At 50.4% G+C, this 24,791-nt stretch overlaps 2 protein-coding genes across 2 annotated transcripts; both read left to right on the forward strand.

Moving 5' to 3' along the window:
• Positions 1 to 1,056: 1,056 nt before the first annotated feature.
• Positions 1,057 to 4,604, forward strand: LOC113986927. The gene is made up of 4 exons (XM_027719104.2): positions 1,057 to 1,968; positions 2,237 to 2,398; positions 2,759 to 2,848; positions 3,178 to 4,604. The coding sequence occupies exons 1-4, from the start codon at positions 1,873 to 1,875 to the stop codon at positions 4,507 to 4,509; spliced, it is 1,680 nt and encodes a 559-aa protein (XP_027574905.2). The 5' UTR covers positions 1,057 to 1,872; the 3' UTR covers positions 4,510 to 4,604.
• Positions 4,605 to 8,340: 3,736 nt separating this feature from the next.
• LOC113986929 lies at positions 8,341 to 11,141 on the forward strand. The gene is made up of 3 exons (XM_027719108.2): positions 8,341 to 8,617; positions 9,427 to 9,588; positions 9,965 to 11,141. The coding sequence occupies exons 1-3, from the start codon at positions 8,519 to 8,521 to the stop codon at positions 11,042 to 11,044; spliced, it is 1,341 nt and encodes a 446-aa protein (XP_027574909.1). The 5' UTR covers positions 8,341 to 8,518; the 3' UTR covers positions 11,045 to 11,141.
• The last annotated feature ends 13,650 nt before the right edge of the window (positions 11,142 to 24,791 follow it).

Raw genomic sequence — 24,791 nt, forward strand, 5'->3', positions numbered from 1 at the left:
CCCACACGGTCAGCACGCAGGGAGGGAATGCAGGGCCTGGGGGCTTCTCCAGCTCCCAGCCATCCCTCTTGGTAAGGAAACTTCCCTGCATGCAGGAGGCCCTCTGGCAGTCACACTTCCACCACCGAGACTGTCACTGCTGGAACCAAAGCCTCGTCACAGGGGCTCCAGCGAGCCCAAGGGTCCCTGCTTGACTCCCCACGCCCCCCAACTCACACAGTCAGACCACGTTTCCATACCAGTTCAACCCCAGGTTTCCCATAGCAGACACTCAGATGTCTCGTTCCACGAAGCCATTTATTCACGGCGCAGGAACAGAAACAGCTTGAGCTGGTGTCTCTGAGCACGGACCTTGAACCCCTGGGGCTTTTGTACTTTCACAGTCCAAGCACACAAAGTCTTAGCTCTCCCTCCCGAGTCTCCAGTTCCTGCCCCATCTCTGAGTGTCCGATTCCCTCGCTGTGCCACAGGTCCCCGTGCCTCGAGGTCCTGCCACCCAAAGCTCAACCTGCAGCTCCCACTGCAGCTGCACCCCGAGCTCCCTCACCAAATGTATTCCTCAACATCTGTGCTTTCCAGCTGCAACTGCACACACTTGCCCTCTCGGGAGCGCATACTTGAGCTGGTGGAGATCCCTTAGCACTGCCTGAGGGTGCAGATGTGGCCCTTGTGGCTGAGCGCTCAGCACAGCAGAGGGAATTTGGGGCGCAGCTGGTGCTGCTCCTCCACTTGCTGAACAGGAGAAGAGCTGCAGCTGGAGCATGTGCCAGAAACTGCTTTGGAAGGAGAGGAACACCATCCCTGGGCTGTGCCTCTCGCTGTTTCTCAAGGCACCTGTGGTGATTGTTGCACAGCCAACAGATTGCTGTGCCTGTCTCTTGCCTTTGTTTGATGAGCAAATCACCAAATCCAGCCAAAAAGGGGTAGGAAGTGAGAGCAGCAGAAATGAGGGCAGGGGAGACTGGGAAGGCAGCAGAGAGGTGTCTGGGCTGAGGGGGAGCCTGAGTAAAGGGGAAGGCAGGGATTTCCCTTGGCCTGTGTTTCTCTTCTGTTTCTCAAGATGTGAATCAGGAATTAGATGTTGACAGGGATGGGCCAAATATCCAGTTTGGTGCAATTGCCTGAGTTGCAGCTGCTTGGCCGTGACAGGGAAGAAGGTCTAAAAAGGGAGAAAAGGCAAAGTGAAGCCCAAACCAGGCATCTTTGGCGTGGCAGTTCCTCGCATTTCTTCCTTTGGCGAGGACACCTGCTTTGCCTCCCAGACTGACAGAACAGAGCAGGGGCCTGGGGACATGAGCTCTCTCAGCTGGGTCACACATAATGGGAGGCCCACAGGGGCCTCCAGGGGGTCCCCACCCACGGGTTTGGTGGACACTTTCTGTGTGACAGGATGTCATCACAGTGGTGTGACAATGCAGTGATGTGACATCACTATGATCTCACAGTGCCCCATGGGCCAATTAAGCCACTCACTGGGACATCAGCTATTGTGCCTCTGGAGCACAAGGAGTTAGTGCGGGATCACAGCACCACAAGAGCTCTTGGAAGGACCCGTGGAGCACTATCTCATTGCTGGTGTCCTGCCGAAAGGCAGAGGCACTGCTGAGTGTATTGGGATATAGTGGGAAAAAGGGTGTAATAAGGGGACATAGCAGGGAGGGCAGCACCATCCTCGAACAGGATTTCAAAAGGCCTGTCACAAACCCACCCACATCCTGAGGTGGAAAGAAAAGCTGTGCTGCTGTGGGGGCCCTCCCCTCTGTGGACCCACAGTTTTCCCAACAGCCCGTCCCTCTGGCAGGTCTGCCTGGGTGTCTGTGTGTTCCCAGCTCAGCCTCAGAATATCCCCTGTGAAAAGGGGATACCACTGAAATGGATTCTGACCTGCTGAACCTCCCAATTGGGGTCAAGATCCCTGTGAAGCCTGGAACCAAGCCTGTCTTCTGCAGGGGAAAGGTGGGGGAAAAGGTAAAGCAAGTAGAAAGAGGTAGATCAGCTCTCCTCTTTGGTGGAGTCCCCATCAAGTTCCTGTGGCCATCTGCTCTGCAGCAGGAGCTGCAGCCCTTCAGTCGGACAGGGCTGGGCAGTGGAGGGAAGCTCAAACTCCCTGGAACGCAGAGAAAAAGGACTTGTCAGTTCTCTGCACTGGTTTCTGGCACCTTTTCACAAGTACCAAGTGGCACCTCTTTGCTGCTCTCTTCTGCCTCCTTTGTACTCTGAAAAATCTTTCTTACAGCTTCACCAGCCATTTCCTTATTTCACCCTGGATGATCCCTACAACCACCACCTCACTATAGACTACAACTGCCTGCATGACCCCCACTTGCGGGACTATCATAAACGTGAGGATGTCCTAAAGTTGCTGAGGAGACGAGGGTTTGTCACCAGTGATAACAAGGTAGATTTGGACACCAGGCTGATCAAGCGGGTTCCCCGAGCACTCGCTGCAGCCGCCTGCTGTGGGCAGAGGGCAGGGCTGTGGGCTGGTTTCCCTGGGAGCAGAAATGGTGCCAACATCCCCCTGGGAAGTCCCAGCCCTGCTCCTCTCAGGCTGCCCCGTGCTGCCCGTGTGCTGAGGAGGCAGCCGGGGCGAGGCCTGGAGCCGGGGCGAGGAGCCCTGGCCGGGGGGAATCGGGGGCTCTGACACCAGGGGCAGTGGGGGCAATGGTGAGCAGAGGAGCAGCTCCCCTCCCACTGGGGAGGGCAGTTCTGCATGGCTTGACAGTGCCTGGGGGGTTCTGCCCTCATCCCTCCATAGGTGGTTTGCACTCTGAAGGAGTTCAATCAGTACAGGGACTATCTGACCAGGCATAAGCTGTTTTCGGAGCAGATGTCGATGCGGAAAGAGGTGGGCAAAGCATTGTGTTCATGGGCACAGGGTGGTGCTGAGGGCTGGGGCTTTCCTTGCAGGGGAGGTGCTCAGTGCACAAGAGGTGAGGGCTGTGCTAAGGGCCGGGCCTTGTGGCGAGGAAAGGACTGTGCAGCTCGGGGCTGAGGCAGCGCGGGGTGCTGGGGTGGGCACGGGCACGAGGGCCATGTGCAAGCACATGGAGTCCTGAGGGAAGCCCTTCTCTCCTGCCCTCGTTGCCTGGCTGAAGCAGAGTGCTGTCCTGGACCTGTGGGAAGCCTCAGCACTTGTCCAGGCAACAGCGGCCACAACCTGGTGTCACCTTTCAGGAATGTATTCAGCCACCCCCGGCCAAATCAAAGCATGGCACCCAGCTGCCGGGAGCCACCAACGCTTCCCGGCCGGGAAAGCGGTGGATGCAGACTCACAAACCTTATTGCCCACCTCCACCCAAGAGAAGAGAAACCACACGGAAATTGCGACAATCCAAAAGAGTGAAAGCAGCTTTGGACGAGGACCAAACTTACACTGCAGCTGATCTGGGCCAGGAAGATGCCACACTGCCTGGGAGTGTCAGCACTGGTGCTGACTCCCAGGGGAAGCCAGACATTGCTGCTGACGGACAGGTCAAAGCTGTGTCTGAACAACTAACTGCAGCAGAAGCTCAGAAGCTCAAAGAGCTGGTTGAGACTGTTGTGCTCAGAGTTTTTGGGAAGCTGAAGGTTCCTCAGGATAAGCGTGTCAACTTTTTAAAGAACGCTGCCCAGGGGATCAGAGGAACATCTTCAGGCATGAGAGCACAGCCTTTGGAGACACCTCAAGATCACTGTCAGGAAATGGAAACGGTGGCCCAAGAGCTTGTAGCGACTGTGTTGGAGATGTTGGGGGACCATCTGGAATCCCAAGCTTCTGATCAAGGAGCAGCAGCCAGTCTGGAGGAGCAGCCTGTTGATGGAGGAGCCACCCAAGCAGACAAATCCGAGGAAGCTGAAACAGCCACTTCACACAGAGCATGTTTAGAGGCTTGCCTTGACAAGCTCACCGGACTTGTTGTTAAAAATGTTCGCAACCTCTTGAAATCCATGGTAGCTTCTCAGTTTGGACGAGACTCTAGCGGTGAACACACTGAAATCCTGGAGCTTCCCAAAGGACAGGCCTCCAACATTCAGCCAGAGCCATCCCAGACACTTTCCTCAAAGCAGGGCATGGAAGCAAGACGAGGATTCCCCAGAGCATCTGAACGGCGGAGGCAGGAAGCAAGCAAGGGAACAAAGTTGCCCCCCTTACAACCAAAGCGCCGTGCAGAAGGGACTGGCTATGCCAAAACCTTGGAGCCTGAGGTTCTTGCAACGGTGAAGGAGAGCTTGGAGAATGAAGAGGATGCAACAACATCAGGCAACACTTTGGATATAAGGACCATGGCAAAACAGATAATTCAGTCTGCAATACAGCGGATTTGTCAATGTAGGCCTGCACCGACCCCCGAAGAGGATTTCAAAGGGACCACGGCATCCCAAGGCGGAAAGGAGAGCAGTGCTGCTGAGGACACCCTCCCCTCTGTGGGCCGACGGATTTCCCGCCAGCCCGTCCCTCCGGCGGGGCCGAAGCCCCCTGCCCGTGCCGGAGCACGACGCAGAGCTGTGCGCCCAAAGCCCGTCTGAGGAGAGCGAGGTGTGTGGCAGGAGAGGTGAAGAGCCCCCGGACAGCAAACACAGACCCACACCCTTGTTTAGCCAATAAAGAGTTTATTCCTGTATTGGGTCTGGCTGAGCTGGACCATTTTCCCATAGCATCCCTCACAGTGCTGTGCTTTGCATTGGTAGCTAGAAAGGTGTTGATAACACACTGGTATTTTGGCCACTGCTGAGCAGGGCTGGCTCAGCACCAGCACTGCAACATTCCTTCTGGAAGGGGACACAGCCAGGCCAGCTGACCCAAACTAACCAAGGGGATATTCCAGACCATATGGCGTCAGCTCAGATATAAAAGCTGAGGAAAGGAGGAGGAAGGGGAGGACATTGTTTACGTTTGTCTGCTGAGCAGCCGCTCCACGTGCTGAAGCCCTGCTTTCTGGGAAGTGGCCGGACATCACTCGCTGATGGGAAGTAGAGAATAAACTTTGTCATTTTCTGCTTCGCTTGTGCACGCAAACTTTTGCTTTTGCTTTAGTAAAGTGACTTATCTCAACCTACGGGTCGTTTTCCATCTTATTCTCTCTCCCCTGTCCTTCTGGGAAGGGCAGTGATAGACTGTCTGGGTGGGCACCTGGTGTCCAGCCAAGGTCAACCCACCGCAGTCCTTTTTGGTGCCCAACGTGAGGCAAGACAAAGGCAAGACAGTAGCTATGGAATAGCAAAGCTCTTGGATGGGACATGGAGTTTGCTGGCTGTGCTGCTCATCACTTTATTTTGCTGAGTTTTGGGAACATACCCTCACACTGTGTCCTAGTTAGGACAGCTGAGACCAGTTCATCACTGGATGGGTGTAACCCAAAATTGTGTATTCTATAGCCTTCCATGCCATTGCCCAGAAACTTTTATCAATGAACCATTTACACCATCTGCACATAGAGCCTGACTCCTCAGGCTATAAACTAGGTGTTAAGAGGCCTGTGAGATAGGAGGGTGCTCCTGTCCTCATACCCATTGTGGAACTCCCTGCCTTGAGGGAGGTACTGAACATTCCTGCCTGAACTGGAGGATATACAGTCTTGGAGTCTTGGGACTTTTTTAACCACTCGTGGGATCCAGAGGAAGACTGCAGACCACAGCTCTCAACCAGACCGCAGACCACCACTCTCGACTGGACTGCAACCACCACTTTTCAACCAGACTGCAACAGGTTTTTCCCTCTCCCTTTACTTTGGACTAAAGCAGGGCCCAAAGAACACCACTCTCTTCATGCCCCAGGGTGCTGGGTTATACATTTGGGTTTTGTGGGTTAAAACCAATTGTTTGTCTGTATAATCGTACTTATTGTATTATTTTATTAAATTGTTATTCTGACTTATAATCTCTCTTTTGAGTTGAGTTCATTCCCCCTGGTGGTTTACCTTTAAACCAGTACACACTGACTGCCTTGTCATGCTGGGGGAGCATCTTCTGGGGACAATGGAAAAATACTCCTTCCCCCCCTCCCTGGCATTGATATGAATGGCTTTATAATGAAGTCTTCCATGGTCCTTGCTAATCCTTATGGGAGCTGTCTGATACTGTTATTGTTACTAAATAATACTGTCAGCACACTGTGGAGTTTGTGGAATCTGGTGTGTCCTGGTGTAGGAGAGAACAAACTTTAGCTGATGATATATTGGGATGTGTCCTGAGGTGGCAGGGCGTGTGGAAGGACTTGGGCAGGTTCCCAGGGCGTTTGACTCCTCCCATTACCTGGGACTTCACACCTGAACAGGTATTTGACCCTGGCAGACTGGCATGTCACCTGATGGAAGGTGCCTTGCCTATCCCAGTGAAAACCAGCAGCTTCTTGCCCTGTACTGGGGCCTGGCCTGTGCCCATCGAGCCACAGTTCAGTACTCTCAGAGGACTGTAGTGAAGGCAGGGACCCAAACTGCCCTGGAGGATGCTATGGCTGAGACAGCGACTCAAACCAAAACAACTACAGTCAGTGAACAGGAAGAAATGGCTAAGGCAAGCTGCAGGTCCATGAAATTAGTATGGGAAGAAAAGGGAGAATCAGGAGGGGAGGGGGCCAGTCCTTCAACAAAGAAATCAAAAGGAGTGAGACCAATCCCACAGGAAACCGAAGTTACCCAGTCCCTGACCTCATCAGAACGTTGGGACTTGCGGAAAGATTCCAGCCGCCAGCCCAGTGAGTGGATTCCTACCTGGCTGCTTTGATGCTGGGATAATGGGGCTGATAGTCAGGAATGTCATGAAGCCCAACAGCTGGGATCCCTTGCTAGAGACTGGGAAATTGAAAGAGGAATTGGAAAAGACAGAGCAATTTGCAGGCTCTGGAGATGGCTCCTCTCAAGCGTGAGGGCAAGGTATCCATTCAAGGAAGATCTTATGAACTCCTCAGGAAAGTGGAGCACTGCAGATAAAGGTATCCAGTACTTGAGAGAATTAGCAGTGCTGGAAATCATTTATAGTAATCTACGAAGGGATAACAGCCCCAAAGATCCAGCCCTAAAGTTCCTTGCACGGTGTCCATGTAGAGGAAGGTGGTTCAAAGCACCCCTACATCATATTCCAATAGTCTGGAAGCATTGTATTACCTGAGAATGGATCCACCACCTGTAGAGATGATGTCCTCCTGACTCCGAAACGTAGAAGAAACTGGGCACTTCCTTGTCCCCACACACACTTCCACATCCCCACCTCAGCCCTAAGGGGCAGCCCAAGAGATCTGTCCCCTCCTGGCCCAGCCACAGGGAAAGGAATCCCAAGCTCAGGCCACCTGGTGAACTCTGGTTCTTTCTGCCTGACTGGAGGAAGACATGAAGAAGTGGGATGGTGAACCCACCTCTAAGCTGGAAGCCTGGGTACGTGAATTGAGAGGGAAGAGAGCTGGTAAGAAGGGGGTCACCCAAGAAAGCTGTGAGCGTAATTACTGCAGAGACACAAGAGGGCAATTGTAGGGTGGCACGTGCCTTTATGCAATAAAGAAAATACACGCTCTCTGTGAGGTGGTAAAACAAAGAGGTTTATTTCAAATTCGGTGCTGCTTTTATCCCTTAAACCCATGTGACTTCCTTGGCCAAGAGGGTTGTCCATGTCGGCGCATGGTCCCTCGGGCACTCTCGCCCCAGTACATTCCCTGGTACCTTAGACACACCCCCTACAGGCAATCAGGGATCTCCCAGACCTAAAAGGACTGAAATCAGCTCCTTTGATCCTGGAGAGGGGATTTCTGGTCTGGCATCACAAAGGTCAGACAGTGAATACTTTGACCAGGAACGGGAATGGAGGGTCCCTGCCTTCAGCCAGGAGGAGGAAAGGGATGACTGGGCCTACTGGATTGTGAGGGTTCAATAGCCTGGCACAGCAGATCCACGGAGGTGTAAAGCTTTAGTAGACACTGGTGCACAAGGCACACTGATGGCATCGAGGCACAGGAGTGCAGAACCCATCGGGATCTCTGGAGTGACAGGGGGATGCCAGGAGCTGTCTGTATTAGAGGCTGAAGTGAGTTTCACAGGGCACAAGTGGGAAAAGCACCCCATTGTGATTGGCCCAGAGGCCCTCTGGATCCTTGGCATCGATTACCTCAGGAGGGGGTACATCAAGGACCTCTCAGCGGGGTTAGACAGAATGAGAGGCCCACAGGCCTGTCCGAAGGGGCCTCCAGAGGGTCCCCGTCCATGGGTTTGGTGGACAGTTTCTGTGTGATGGGATGTCAACGCAACGGTGTGACAATGCAGTGATGTGGCATCACCATGATGTCACAATGCCCCAAGGGTGTATTCAGCTGCTCACTGGGACACCAGCTATTGTGCCTCGAGCTCGAGGAGACAGTGCGGGATTGCAGCACCAGGAGAGCTCTTGGAAGGGGCTGTGGAGCACTGCTCAGGATCACAGCACCACAAGAGCTCTTGGAAGGGGCTGTAGAGCACTGCTGTGCAGGAGCTGACGCCTGGGTGACGCCTGGGTGTCCGTGTGTTCCCACCTCGGCCCCAGAGCACTGCACCTGTGAGACTGAGCTACTGAGATGATGGATTTTGACCTGCTGGACTTCCCAATCGGGTTCAGGATCCATGTGAAACCCAGATCCAAGCCTGTCTTCTCCAGGGGAAAGCTGGGGGAAAAGGTAAAGCAAGTAGAAAGGGGTAGATCAGCTCTCCTCTTTGGTGGGGTCCCCATCAGGTAGAGGAGTTCCTGTGCCCACCTGCTCTGCAGGAGCTGCAGCCCTTCAGTCGGACAGGGCTGGGCAGTGGAGGGAAGCTCAAGCTCCCTGGAACGCAGAGAAAAAGGACTTGTCAGTTCTCTGCACTGGTTTCTGGCTCGGTGCACGTGTGTGGCAGGGCCCACACCTGCAGCAGGTGACTTTGTGTCGGGGTTCCGGGGCAATGCGCCCTTCCGCTCACCCAGCAATGTCGAGCTGGGCTCTGGGGCACCTCTGAGGGGGACTCCAGCCTTCTCCTGCTTGCCCCGTTGGTGTATTTGGAGCAGCTTTGCCTTCCCTTCTTGGGGAATGCACACACTGTCCTCCTCCTCCTGCAGCCTGTGCTGCTCATTCCCAGGGCAGAGACTTCCCGGTGGCAGCGTCAGTCGGGACAGCCCTTGGGCCTGCCTAAGCCCAGGAGACTCTTTCCTGCATTCTCCATTGGCTGTATTTGAATGCTGGGCTTGACCTTTTCACTTGGAAGGTTCATTTGTGGATGGGTCTGCATTTCTTCCTGGTGGCACAAGATGCCAATTTGCTGGTGGGGTTTGTCTTCTCTCCCCCAGCCCATCACAGCCCAGCCTGGCCCTGCAGTTTGGCTCTATGGGACTCTGTGCCTTCAGAAAAATGAAGTGTTGGTCTTCAAAGTACCTTTACCTTTTCACAAGTACCATGTGGCACCTCTTTGCTCCTCTCTCCTGACTCCTTCATACTCTGGAAAATCTCTCTTACAGCTTCAAGGTCCATGTCCTTATTACTCCCTGGATGATCCCTACATCCACCACCTCAGCACAGAGTACAACTGCCTGCATGACCCCCACCTGCGGGACTACCACCATCGCAAGGATGTCCTGAAGTTTCTGAGGAAACAGGGCTTGGTCACCCGTGACAATAACGTAGGTTTGGGTGTCAGGCTGATCAAGAACAGCCCTCTCCAAGCGGGTTCCCAGAGCACTCGCTGCAGCCGCCTGCTGTGGGCAGAGGGCAGGGCTGTGGGCTGGTTTCCCTGGGAGCAGAAATGGTGCCAACATCCCCCTGGGAAGTCCCAGCCCTGCTCCTCTCAGGCTGCCCCGCACTGCCCGTGTGCTGAGGAGGCAGCCGGGGCGAGGCCTGGAGCCGGGGCGAGGAGCCCTGGCCGGGGGGAATCGGGGGCTCTGACACCAGGGGCAGTGGGGGCAATGGTGAGCAGAGGAGCAGCTCCCCTCCCACTGGGGAGGGCAGTTCTGCATGGCTTGACAGTGCCTGGGGGGTTCTGCCCTCATCCCTCCATAGGTGGTTTGCACTGTGAAGGAGTTCAATCAGTACAGGGACTACCTGACCAGGCTCAAGCTACAGGCAGAGAAGATATTGGGACGACCAGATATATTTTCATGGGCAGAGGAACAACTAACTGCAGCAGAAGCCCAGAAGCTCCAATGTCTGGTCAATATGGTTGCGCACAAAGTGTTTGGGAATCTGATGGTTCCTCGGGATCAGCATGTCACCTTTTTAAGGAGGGCTGCCCGAGGGATCAGAGGGCAGTCTTCTCACATCTGCAGGAAACCAGGGCCTTTTGAGAAACCTCTAAGACGCCAGCAGAAAATAGAAGTGGTGGCCCAAGAGCTTGTAGCGATGGTGTTGGAGGACTTGGGGGACCATCTGGAATCCAGAATTGCTAAGCCAGGGGCAGCAGCCAGACCTGTTGATAGAGGAACCACCCGAGCAGACAAATCCAAGGAAGCTTCAGACAGAGCACGTTTTCACACTTGGCTTGACAAACTCACCCAAGAAGCTGTTAATAGTGCTCGCTTCTTCTTGAAATCCTACCTAGCTCTTTGGTTAGAACAACGCCCTGTCTCTGAGTACACTGAAATCCTGGGGCTTCACAGCAAAAAGGTGTCCAAGAAAAAGCTGCAGTCAGGAGTCCCCAGAGCATCTGAACAGCAGAGGCTGGAAGCAACCACAGGAGCAAAGTTACCTGCCTTAGAACCACAGCAGCGTGCAGAAGGAACTGGCTATGACAAAACCTTGGAGGCTGACATTCTTGCAACAGTGGAGGAGAACTTGGAGAGAGAAATTAATCCAACAGCCTTAGCCAACACTTTGGATATAAAGACCATGGCAAATCGGATTGTTCAGTCTTTACTGGAGCGACTTGGTCAACTTGGGACTGCACCAAACCCCAAAGGGAATTTCCAAGGGCCTGCTGCAAACCCACCCACACCCCAAGGTGGAAATGAGAGCGATGCTGCTGAGGACACCCTCCCCTCCGGGGACCCAGAGTGTCCCCACCAGCCCGTCCCTCCGGCGGGGCCGAAGCCCCCTGCCCAGGCTGGAGCACGGCACAGAGCTGTGCACCCCCAGCCCGTCTGAGGAGGGCGAGGCGTGTGGCAGGAGAGGTGAAGAGCCCCCGGACAGCACTCACAGACCCACACCCTTGTTTTGTCAATAAAGAGTTTGCTGCCAAGGGCTTGCTTGTGCTTCCTTCCAGCGAGGCCAAACTGTGTATGGGGGTTTTCCGTGTTGAAACCTGTCCCATCCCCTTCTGCAGCCTCAGTCTCACTGAGACACAACTTTACAGGGCATCTGAGGGAGGGAGGTGAGGAATGGCCAGCATTTTTGTCTCATATAACAAGCTTTACTGTGAGGCGAGTAGAGGGATGGGTCTGTTTGAGGCAGCCTGCCTTTCACCTTGTGTGAAGGACAGTGCTGGTCTTCGCCCTGTGATCCTTTTTCCAGGGTCCTTTTTCAGAGTGAGTTCCCCCAGAAGCTCTGCTCAAATACCTGCTGTCGCCGGGCAGAGCATGGACAGTGGTGTCTCCATGTGGGGACTGCTCTGCCAGGTGTCCTTCGACTCTCGTCTGTCCGGAGGAGGGAGGCAGAGAAAGGGGGGAGGCCCAGAGGCAGGTATTTCCAGCCCTTCAGGATCAGCAGGACTCACCCCCACCCCTGCACAGCAGCCCCCCTCTCTCCCAGGCTCCAGGAGTCCTTCCCTCCTGCCTGGCCAAACCAGAGTTCCCTCCCCTGCCCAGACAGCCAGCACTAGGGAGGGAAATGCTCCCTGCAAGCAGCCAGCTCTGCTCCTGGACAGCTTGGCCCCTCAGACCCTCTTCTCAATCAGGTCAGCGCTGGAAAATACCAGCAGGCAGAACATCCTCCCTCTGCTGCTCCGGCCCTGCAAGATCACTCTGGGTTCTGTTCTGGGTTTTTCTCTTTTTTCATGCCCTGCCCTGGATTGGAATGGCAAACCTACAGTCCATTTGGGGCAGAATATTGCAACTGCTCATCAGTGTGGTCTGTGAGCAAGGGGGGTTAAACTGGCTGGATGCCGGCATGGCAGAGCAGGACCCCCGTCAGGGGCGCGTCCTTTCCCTGTGTGATGAGATAAGGAGCAGCCGGAGGGTTCGGGAAGGCAGCGGAGGGGCCGGGGCGGCTCTGCGGGCACTGCTCTCCCCGCAGGGAGCTGGGCAGGGGTCGCACGGACCCGCTCCCGGCCGGGGCTGCCTCGCCCTGTCTCTGGCTGCAGCCTCGAGACACTCCGGTCTCACTTTTACTGAATCAATGTGGATAAATATCTAAAGGGGGGTGCCAAGAAGATGGAGCCAAGCTTTTCTCGGTGATGCCAACCACTGGGACATGAGGCAACGGGCAGAAACTGATGCCCAGGAAGTTCCACCTGAACACGAGGAAGAACTTTGCTGTGCAGTGACTGAGCACTGGGACAGAGACCAGAGAGGGTGTGGAGTCTCCTCACTGGAGATATTCCAGAACTGTCTGGACTGGCCATGTGCTCTGGGACAACCCTGCTGGATCAGGGAGGTGGGACCAGGTGGGACCAGATGCCCCACTGTGGTCCCCTCCAACATGACCCGTTCTGTGATTCTGTGGGAGCAGGAGTTTGGCCATGCCCAGCCCCTCATCCCAGCCCTGGTGTGTGATCCCAGCCCTGCCCTGAAGGCATTACAGGGAAGATGTCACCAAGCAAGTGGAGTCAGACACAGCAAATACTCATTCACTGAGTTTGTACAGTTTTGTTGCAACCTTGCTGCTTTCAGGCAGTTTGATGTGTTTTGTTCTAAGAACAGACTCATTTGTATGGGCAGGTTGCTGTTGGTCACATTCTCTTGCTCATGTCTTCAAAGCCACCTTTATATTGGAGCTATTTAGTGGAAAACATTCCCTGCACACTTTAAATTGGAGCAGAATCATATTTGCATCCATGAATTTGAGCAAGACCTGTTGGCCATACTTAAGTAAAACAGCAGACCGTGATCTCTCCAACAAGTAAAACTCTGAATATCTTTAATACCAAACTGATAAATTGTTTCAATATTGAGGTAACAGAAGGAAATATATTTGACCAGCCATTCCACCTGTCTATCCCATTTGGGTCCTGTCTTATGTTTTGTACCAAAGCTTTAAATTTTTTCAATTTGGCTTCCATTGGTTTATTGTTATCTGTGAGACTGAAACAATAAAGTCCTTCCAAATCTTCACGCCTGGAGTAACAAGCAATCTCCAGCTGCTCTATTTTCCAAGGCTGCTTCCCTGTTCAAATGCTGTCCCTCTTGGATCAATGCAGTCCAAGTGGGGTGGCAGTCAGAGGTTTTGTCGTGTACAGACCACCTGTGTCAGTTGGAGGTTGGCACCTTTTGCTCGTGCAAGGACTGCTACTGCTTCCCCTTTGCTCAACGCATTTACAGGGAAAAGGACAAAAGGCTGAAAGGACAAAAAGCTTTAACTGGAATTAGTTACTACACAATTACTAGTATTGCACACTTCTTATTAAATAAATTATATCAGAGCTATCTTATCAAACAGAGGTGTCCACAGTGTATGTGTATAGTATTTGGCAAATATGTTGAGAAACATTGGTCTCCAATGTTTTGTCATTCACCTTAACTCACATGACTTAAAAGGTGTTAGTTCTTACATTAAAATGTTAAAACTTAGCAATATCTACTAAATAAAACATAGCATCTGATTCTGGCAAAACGAACACATATCTTTCACTTCAACCTTTGTATTTCTGGACAAGTCAGTTTTCTCAATTGCTGGGTTAGGTACTGTACTCTTACACACACTGCAGTTACTAACACAAACCAAATCCCAGTTGGGATCGATATCCCAACAGCAGGATGTAGCATTAGGTTGAAAAAGCCTGTGGCAGTTGGGGACCACCCTAGAAAATTTACTCACCAGTGATGTTCTCCATCTCTCCTCACTCGTTCTAGGACATGTGTAAGGGGGGTACTTTTGAATTAGATGATCAATGGAGCATAGAGGGGTGAGAAAGAAATTATATTAGGATGTGAAACCAGCCTGAGTATTGTACAGTGTAACTTCATGGCACAAGTGAACTGAAAGGTCCATTGTGTCTTTAGCAAGTCAACTTGATGTCCCCTATTATCAGAGCTGAGTTCCTCCTTGGCTTGGCTCCATAATGCAAGATAGATACATTTACCCTTGAAACACAATGGTAGAGGTCATCCATAGGGGTGAGAAAGATGATGGTGAGAGGAAGATGATGTGGGCAGGGGTCACTCGCCCCTTGCCCTACAGCAGGGCACGCGCAGACTGTTGCTCTCAGGTGATGATCAGGCGGGGTTTGGCTGCCACTCAGGCATCACCTTATACTGTGTCCTGGCCCTACGTGGTGTAATGTGGAACTGATAAAATGGGGTGTCAGGACTGCTGGGGTGAGCAATCCTCATCCTGCCATGGAGACTGTGTTGCTCCGCGGGGACGCCCGCTAAGCACGGGCACCGACCAGCTGCTGCAGATCCTGGCAGCCCTGGCCTGTCTGTGTGGGTAAGCACAGGTTATTGACAGGAAGCAACCGAGAAAGCAAATGTTTTAATATCCTTTTAGTGTCCCTTTAATTCCCCTTTGTTAGTTAATACTGTAATAAAAGTTGTCCATAGTATTTCCCTTTAATTCCCCTTTTTACTAACTAATATTGTGTTAGAAGTTGTCCGTAATATTGCGTTAAGATCCTTTTTTGGTATCCCTTTAGTTCCTTTTTACTAATCAATATTGTATTAAAAGCTGTTCTACAGTATTGTTTTAATATCCTTTTTTTGGTATCCCTTTAACTCCCTTTTTTTCCTAGTTACTACTGTATTAAATGCTGTTCATAGTATTGTTTCAATGCCAACCAATAAAGTAGTTATTTTGTATTCTTTTTAGCTATTGATTCTCTTTGTTAGGTTTTTTTTATTCTCACTGCAATAAAAGATTGTGGTGTTTGAATGCCTGTTGTACTTGTTTTTATTCCGGGCATGTATCCTAACGGACTGGTACATACATTGGCGCAGTCGGCAGGATGCACGGTGGAATAAACAGTGTTGTGTGGGGAAATTCGTTGGTGGAGTGCTCAGCCAACGAAGCTGTGTCCCTGCATGAGTGGTGGGGGGATCTTCAGGTGGAGTGCACAGCCTGTAGAGCCACATCCCCGTGTGAGTTGTGTGAGAAGGGAGATTCTCAGGTGGAGAGCACAGCCTGTGCAGCCGCGTCCCTGTGTGGGTGGTGAAACATAGAGTTCAATTAACCCTCTGGGTGTGGGCACTGGGGGTGCCCGTGTCTGTGTTTTATATGTTTTGTTGGTTTTTTGTCTGTTTTGAACCAGTTTTTGTTGATTAAGTTACTATATGGGTGACAGTGCCTGTGTTTTATATGCTTTGTTTGTTTTTCGTATATGGGAGGTAGTTCTGAGCAATTAATTATGAATATACCACACTGCTTAAGACCTAGAATTAAGATTTGTCCCTTTTGCAACTGTTCATTATATGTACGACTTCTTTGTAATAACTGCAATAAATATATCTTGGGACCTAGAGGCATCCAGGAGGTAAGGCTAGATTGGACTCTGAATTTCTATTGTATTTGATGTGGAGCTAATCAAAGCCTAGAAGATACTCAGTGGGTTAGGTTTTATTGTTTTATTCATAGATATGTCTTTTTGAGGATCCATTCAGAGCTATTACAGAGTGTGTATTCTGTGGTTGGTACAAACACAGACTTTAGATTTGATGTGTATATGTGGTTAGATTTCTTTGTGGTGTAAGGGCCACAGTTTGTGGATTGGAGTGTCTTGTATTTATCTTGAAATTGTATTTGTGGATTTGTGTATAGGTGTTGTGTTTAGTTTGAAACTGAGAACCTTCTGTTGTTATTGTATTTGTTAGTGAGAACGTTTAGTAGATTAAGATGGAGAAGTGGTTAGGAGGGTCGGCCACAGGTGGCAATGAACCCAAGAAAACCGCTGCTCCTCCCTGTGAATTAGTAGAATGGGGGCAGGAGCCATGGAATACCTTATGGAATAAATGGGAATCATGTACACAGATTTCCCCTGAATGCTGGGGACAGCAGACCCTGATGGAGGTATTGCAATACTGGGAGCAGTTTACACAAACCCCTACTACTAAATCAAGCATTTGTCTGGAACATGCCAGACGTATGGGGGGTGTGCTGCTCGCTGCATGTAAGTTAACTGTGGAAAAATTGCAAAAGGAATTAGAAAAGAACAACAAACTGCAGGAGCAGTTGAATGCTGTAAGAGCCACTCAATTGGTACAACGCCAGGCTTTGCTTGACCTTCAAACTGAAAAGAGCAGGGCAGAAGATAAATGTGTTACTTTAGCTGAGAAATATGCTGAGAGAACTATTCAGCACAGGCAAAGGAAAATAGAACGAAGTGATGGGGGGCCACGGGTGCAGGCTGTAGTCACTGCCCTTCATTGGGACCCAGAGAAGTGGGGTGGTAACGTATGGAGTAGCAGTGATGATTCTGATGAAGACGATTCTATAGAAAGTTCAGGGAAGCCATCAACAACAAACGAGTTGACACATGAAGGAAGGGCAGCCCCTGTTGTACGATGGAAGGCTGTGGTGGATAATCAGGGTAACCAAGTGAGACAGGATGACATTGTTGATTTCTCCCCAGAAGACATTAAAAATCTTTTATCTAAATATTCTCAGCAACCTGGGGAGCGAGCACAAATGTGGATGGTTCAATTAATGGAGCAAGGGGCTGACTCTGTGACAGTAGATGATGTTGATGCCACAGAGTTTTTTAGGGTTAACTAATGATGTATACATACAAAATGCTCTTTGGCGTTTAAAACAAAGCTACCCCAGTGCCCCTGTCCCCAGGGATGGCCCTGCCCTGCCCTGGGCCCAGCGCTGTCCCTCAGCAGGATATCACCTTCCCGCCCCACTGTCCCTCCCTCCCCACCTGCCTCAGAGGCCCCTCTGTGCTGGGACCCCCGTGGGTAGAGATCAAGGACAGGCACTGAGCGGGGGCTCCCGGCACCTGCCACAGCCTCAATTCTCCACTCACCTTTGGGGACATTTCCGGGACACCTTCCATCCTTACGGGCCCCTGATGAGACACAAGAGACCATTGTGGGGCAGTTGGAAAAACATCTCAGCTGAATGACTTGACTGTTTGCCTTGGATTTTCCCCAGGAGCCGGCAGTGACCTGGAAGATTTTCCTTTTGCCCGTTTCTGCTTCCTGCCTCGTTTGTTGGATAATTGAGGAATGTTGACTGAGGAGGGGCCCAGGGGAGATGAAGCCATTCAGGAGGGTCATTTACAGCCCCTGCACCCCAAGGGGATGTGATTGCTCCCACCACAGGGAATTCCCTCACATCCTGGGCACCTCCTCCACTGGGAGTTTGCAAGATCTTTCTCAAAGCCATTCCTGTCCTTCCCTCTCTGCAGGAGACACCTCCAGAGGCTGAGGACTGCTGCCCCCTTCCCAATCCTGCTGTCCGTGCCCTTATCCCCAGCAAGGAATCCCCAGCTGGACTCCACACCCTCCAATTCCTCACTCCTGGCCCCAGTATCCAGCATCTTCCTTAATGATGGAGGCCAAGGGATGGAGGGCACCCTGAGCCCGTGACACTGAGCTGAGCGGGGCAGGTGACACACTTGAGGGATGGGATGGCATCCAGGGGGACCTGGACTAGCCAGAGAAATGGTCCCAGAGTGTGGAGAGAGAGATAAGGATAAAATGTACCATAGAATAAGAATTAGAGAGGAAAACCAGCTGCTGCTTCCCAGACAGCAAAGAGACTCCAACTGCTGCTTCCCGGCTGGGATAAGGTCACGATGCCCCACAAAGCTCCCCAGGCACCCAGAAACAATTGTAGCACTTCTCAGTAGAAACCCTCAAACTCCGAAATAGCATAAAAGAGAGTTGGAAATGGGGAAAGAATTGGAGGGAGATTTCCATTGAAACTGGATCAACGGAGGGGTTGAACCTGCCTTCCTCCCCCTCAGGGACGCCTGTGCTGGATGGGAAGTGTCAGCTTTGCATGTTAGTCACTGCTTGGAAGGACTAGAGCTGGCTTTTGCTTCCTAATGTATTTGTGGATTGGTTTGGTTTTGAGTTTGTGCTTTGCTTTAACAACAATTTCAACATTGTTTGAAGTGTGTTTTTGCAGCCAGGTCCTGTCCCTGACCACCACGAACCTTTAACTGTGCCAATTTGTATTAATAGTGTTACTCCAGAGACTGTTGGAGGGAGTCCTTTGGTTGATGCCGGAGTAACTCGTGGAAATATCCACTGAGGGGTTTTCCCTTTTGCTGTGACGTGTCAGTCCCCGAAAATGGGTTTCCCCCCACCTGGTGGATCTGTTTGGTGGAGGGCTCCTGGGTGGAATATGGGACAAACTAGATCGGACTGACTGGGTTTTGTTTTTCACAGGAGAGATGTGATGTCACAGGGAGGATGTGATGTCACAGGGAGGATGTGAGGTCACAGGGGACAATGTAACATCACAAGGATGATATGATATCAAAGGAGAGATGTGATGTCATATGATGGATGTGATGTCATAGGGGAGATGTGATGTCACAGGAAGGCTGTGATATCACAGGGAGGATGTGATGTCATGGGGAGAATGTGATGTCATAGGGGAGCTCTGATGTCACAGGAAGGATGTGATGTCACAGGGCAGTTGTGATGTCATATGATGGATGTGATGTCATAGGGGAGATGTGATGTCACAGGAAGGCTGTGATGTCACAGGGCAGTTGTGATGTCATATGATGGATGTGACATCATAGGGAGATGTGACATCATAGGGAGATGTGACATCATAGCGGAGATGTGATGTCACATGGGAGCTGTGATGTCATAGGAATATTGTGATGTCACAGAGGAGGATGTGATGTCACAGGAAAGATGTGATGTCACAGGGCAGGTGTGATATCACAGGGAGGTGTGATGTCATAGGAGGCATGTGATGTCATACAATGGTTGTGATGTCATAGGGGAAGGTATGATGTCACGGGAAGGGCATGATGTCACAGAGGAGGGTGTGATGTCATGGGGAGATGTGATGTCACATGGAGGATGTGATGTCACAGGGCAGGTGTGATGTCATAGGGGAGCTGTGATGTCACAAGGATTATGTGATATCACAGGAGATATGTGATGTCATAGGAGAGGACATGACGTCACAGGGATGATATGATATTGCAGGGGAGCTGTGATGTCATATAATGGATATGACATCATAGGGGAGATGTGTGATATCACAACAAGGATGTGATGTCACAGGGGAGGTATGATGTCATGTGATGGATGTGACATCATAGGGAATATGTGATGTCATAGGAAGAATGTCATGTCACAGGGGATCTCTAATGTTGTAGTGGAGATGTGATGTCAAGGTAAGGATGTAATGTCACAGGGCAGGTGTGATGTCATAGGGGAGCTGTGATGTCATGGGGAGGATGTGATGTCAGGGGGAGGATATGATATCCCCTGTGTATCTTCTAGGCTTTGATTAGCTCCACATCAAATACAATAGAAATTTAGAGTCCAATCTAGCCTTACCTCCTGGATGCCTCTAGGTCCCAAGATATATTTATTGCAGTTATTACAAAGAAGTCGTACATATAATGAACAGTTGCAAAAGGGACAAATCTTAATTCTAGGTCTTAAGCAGTGTGGTATATTCATAATTAATTGCTCAGAACTACCTCCCATATACGAAAAACAAAGGCACTGTCACCCATATAGTAACTTAATCAACAAAACCAGTTCAAAATAGGCAAAAACCAAACAAAACATATAAAACACAGACACAGGCACCCCCAGTGCCCACACCCAGAGGGTTAATTGAACTCTATGTTTCACCACCCACACAGGGACGCGGCTGCACAGGCTGTGCTCTCCACCTGAGAATCTCCCTTCTCACACAACTCACACGGGGATGTGGCTCTACAGGCTGTGCACTCCACCTGAAGATCCCCCCACCACTCATGCAGGGACACAGCTTCGTTGGCTGAGCACTCCACCAACGAATTTCCCCACACAACACTGTTTATTCCACCGTGCATCCTGCCGACTGCGCCAACGTATGTACCAGTCCGTTAGGATACATGCCCGGAATAAAAACAAGTACAACAAGCATTCAAACACCACAAAAAAATCTTTTATTGCAGTGCCATCACATCCTTGTTGTGACATCAAGGCTCCTCTATGATGTCACACCTACCCTGTGACATCACATCCTTCCTGTGACATCCATCCTTCCCTTGACATCACATCCCTTGTGATATCATATCATGCCTGTGACATCATGTGCTCCCCCTGACATCACATCATCCCGGTGACATCACATGTCCCCTATGGCATCACACCTGCCCTGTGACATCACATCTCCCCTATGATGTCACAACCATCATATGACATCACATCTCTCCTGTGATATCATATAATCTCTTTGACATCACATCCTTCCTGTGATGTCACATCCGTCATATGACATCACATCTCTCTTGTGATATCATATAATCCCTGTGACATCACATCCTCCCCTGTGACATCACATCCTTCCTGGGACATCACATCTCCCCTATGACGTCATATCCATCATATGACATCACAGCTCCTCTGTGACATCACAATCATCATATAACATCACATATCTCCTGTGATATCATATAATCCCTGTGACATCACATCCTTCCTGTGACATCACACCTCCCCTATGATGTCACAACCACCATATGACATCACATCTCTCCTGTGATGTTATATCATCCCTGTGACATCAGGTGCTTCCCTGTGACATCACAGCTAACAGGGAGTTAGTAAAACTTTAGTTTCAGTTATTGCTGAATGTTTTAGTGACTGTTTTACTAATGATGGATCATGGCAGGATGGAAGTTCATCCTGGGTAACTCTTCATCAAGCAGTCAGGATATTGAAAGGGGAAGCGATGAAAGTGGCTATTGAATTGCAGAGCCCCGAACTTTACATACAGTAATGCAAAACAAACTGTTAGAAGGCTGTCCTTTACCCTGGAAACCATACATTATTCCACTGTTAGTACCTAACCCGGGGGTAGCCATAGAAGGGATTGTAGAGAGGTTGCAGCAACTCAGCGACCTTCCAGGTCTCCCCCACACAGACAAAACAGCCGACCATGGAAATAAATGAGATAACAGTGAAAACCAGAGAGGAGGGGAAGGAGGATAAGGGGAACGAACTAAGTTATTTCAAGATGTACTTAAAAAAGGAGTTCCCAAAAGAGATATTGATGGGCAGCCAACAGAAGCCTTACGGAGGTTAACCAGACAGCACCGAATTAGAAGAGCTACAAAACAAGAACAGATGTATCCCTGGGTTGAGATGCAGGAGACAGTCGATCGGTTCTGTAACACAGATCCAGTATTTTCAGGGTTTGAGCCAGCAAAGTCCAACACTCCTCCGTACGAGGAGCATCATAAACTGGAATAGGGGTGTGGCCAAGCCCCAGTGCAGTCCCCCGCTGTTTGCCGTGTTCGTAAGGATCAACGACCTTTTACCACTTGTACAATACATTGGTCCACAAAGAACAAGCAAACTGTGCTGGCACTGGTTGATACTGGGACAGAGGTCTCTATTATTCACGGCAATCCTGACAAACATAAGGGGGACCCAGCACCTGTACGGAGCCTTGGGGAACAGGTAGTTCAGGAGTGTATGCTGGATGGTCTGGAAATAGCAGACCATCCACCAAAACCTTACAGAGTAATGGTAGCAAAAATATTAGAATATATAATAGGGATTGATGTTATTAGAGGGATGGACTTATGGATTGACAACACCCTGTGGTCATTTGGGTCCACGCAGTGGCGCATTTGAGCCACACAAGTGGGGAAGATACAGGAAGAGACAAACATTCCTATTTGTACACCAGTAATATTGCATTAAGATCCTTTTTTGGTATCCCTTTAGTTCCTTTTTACTAATTAATATTGTATTAAAAGCTGTTCTATAGTATTGTTTTAATATCCTTTTTTTGGTGTCCCTTTAACTTCCTTTTTTTTCCTAGTTACTACTGTATTAAATGTTGTTCATAGTATTGTTTTAATACCAACTGATAAAGTAGTTATTTTGTATTCTTTTTAGCTTTTGATTCTCTTTGTTAGTTTTTTTTTATCCTCACTGCAGTAAAAGATTTTTTGTGGTGTTTGAATGCCTGTTGTACTTGTTTTTATTCCGGGCATGTATCCTAATGGACTGGTACAACATGATGAGTCTTTTCCATATTGTGATGGACACTGATCGATGTCTTCTGGCTTTTCTTCTTCAGCTGTTGTAGCAGCTTGTGCAGGTCAGGATGTTCCAGCAGGTTTTTGACCAGGATAATGTCCCTTTCAATCGGTGCTGGAGACGAATTGTTGTGTAACATAAAGTTGCTGTGTATGTTCTGTAACATGGTTTCTCCTAGGCAATAGTTAAAATCACATCCTGCTATGTTAATAAAGTCACAAATACATAGTTTTGTGAGTTTTGAGGGGTTGGAAAGTTGGATGTGTTCTCTACTGTTGTCAGAGGGGGTTTGAAACACACACATCCTTGTCCTATGTATAACTGACCGTGACTGGCTGGCCCATCTTCAGATTGTCCTGAAAGTCATCAATTTTATTATTTGAACCTGATTTGAGAGACATGGAGCTCAAGAAAGCCCTCAATACAGGCCTGCCCATCGGCCTCTATTGTTGTTTAGCTGATTCGGAGGGTAACCTTTCATCCCTTCCAGATTTGTGTGCTTTCAGAGAATGTTTTAACAGACCATTAACATGCTCCTCCATCCTATTTCCCTGGGGATAGCAGGGTGTGTGGAAAACCCACTCAGTACCCTCCTTCCTGGCCCAATCCTGTACCAGGACACCGGTGATGTGTGATCTGTTATTGCTTTGTGTATAATCTGGAACAGCAAAACGAGAGAGCAGATTACAAAACCCCGAAACAGCAGCTTTAGAACCGGCGTGTTTTGGCAGCCAGGTAGACCCCAGGTGGACCTCTTGGGTCAGTACGTGCTGACATCTCCTCAGGGTCCTCAGAGGCCTGTGGGAGACCACTTGTGTGGGACCAGGGCCCCAGTGGCCTTTAAATGTAAAGGTGTAAAGGTTGCCCCTAGAAACAGGCCTCACTGCTGGTTGCCATGGCAGTGTTGCTGGAAACAGGTCCTGACAGGCTGCCATCATATAGTGAGAGTTTTTGTGGAGGCTGCCATCATATAGTGATAGTTTTTGTGGTGGCTGCCATCATATAGTGATAGTTTTTGTGGTGGCTGCCATCATATAGTGATAGTTTTTGTGGTGGCTGCCATCATATAGTGAGAGTTTTTGTGGAGGCTGCCATCATATAGTGAGAGTTTTTGTGGAGGCTGCCATCATATAGTGAGAGTTTTTGTGGTGGTTGTCAGTACACAGGGGGGTTGGAGGGAGATGATCATTAAGGTCCTTTCAAACTCAAACCATTCTGTGATTCCCTGGGTTCCTATAGCCCCTCCCCATCTCCCACAGCCCTTATGGGTTCCTATAGCTCCTCCCCAGCCCCACATGTCCTATAGCCTCTCCCCCAGCCCTTATGGATTCCTATAGGCCCTTCTTCCCCTCCCCCAACCCCTATGGTTCCCTGTAGTCCCTTCCCCAGCCCCCTGTGTTCCTGTAGCCCCCTCCCCCTGCTCTCCCAGTCTCTGTGGATTTCCATAACCCTTCTCCCAGACCATGTGGTTTCTATGGCCCTTCCCCTGGACTTTATGGGTTCCTATAGCCTCTCTCCCCTCCACTCCCCATTTGTTCCTGTAGCCCCTTCTCCAGCTCCAGGCTCTACAGCTCCAACAGCCCCTTCCTCAGATTTTATGGGTTCCTATAGCCCCTTCCCCAGCCTCTATCTGTTCCTACAGCCCCTTCCCCAACTCCCCTGCTTTGGAGACGAGCTGTGTGGGTCTGTGTCCTTGCACCAGTCCAGGCAGGTGACATGGGTCAGTCTCCCCTTGTCGACTGTTGCAGTTGCTCTGTCACCAATGGTCAAGCACAATTTTGTGGTGGGGCTGTGCTGGCTGTCTCAGGTCACCTCCTTGTCTGGCTTCTGCCTTAACATCGCTTCCATGAGGATCTGCTCCATGATCTTCCCAGGCACAGAGGGCGAGGCTCTCCGGTCTGTAGTCCCCCTGTCTTCCTTTCTCCCCTCTTTAAAAAGAGGAGCAGTATTTCCTTAGTTCCAGTCCCCAGGGACTTTGCTTGAGTTTTCAAGTGGGATAGAGAGGGGCTTGGCAACCCCATCAGCCCATTCCCTCAGGATCCTGGCAGGCATCTCATCAGGCCCCACAGACTCGAGTCCAGTCAGTTCCATCAGGTGATCTCAAACATGCTCTTCTCTCCGCCACCTGGAGGTTCAAGGACTTGAGACATGTCTTCATGTTTTATTGTGTTTTACTTATTAAACTGTTTACTTATATTTTCCAAGTCTCCTGCCCACCAGGGGAGAGGGGAGGAAGGGGTGGGGGGTGAGCAAGCAGCTGTGTGGTATTTAGTTGCCAGCTGGGGTTAAACCACACTGGTGGAGGCCCAGACTCATGCACATGAGTCAGTCTGAGCAGCTCATGCCAGGGCTCACCCAAAGGGGAGCAGTGGGAGCACCCCGCTCTCCAACAGGAATTTCCTTCCCTGCTGTGCCACAGTCTCAGTCTTTGGTGGTTCCTCATCCTGGAACTTCCTACTAAGAGTCACAGCCATCCCAGACACCTCTCTCAGGTCACAGGAGCCACTACCCTGGCAGTGAGGGTGGTGGCAGTGACCACACAGAGTGGCCAGTGGCTGGAG

This window comes from Pipra filicauda, unplaced genomic scaffold (genome assembly GCF_003945595.2).
Source record: "Pipra filicauda isolate LSUMZ 115617 unplaced genomic scaffold, ASM394559v2 scaffold534_size341627_pilon, whole genome shotgun sequence".
Taxonomy (NCBI): domain Eukaryota; kingdom Metazoa; phylum Chordata; class Aves; order Passeriformes; family Pipridae; genus Pipra; species Pipra filicauda.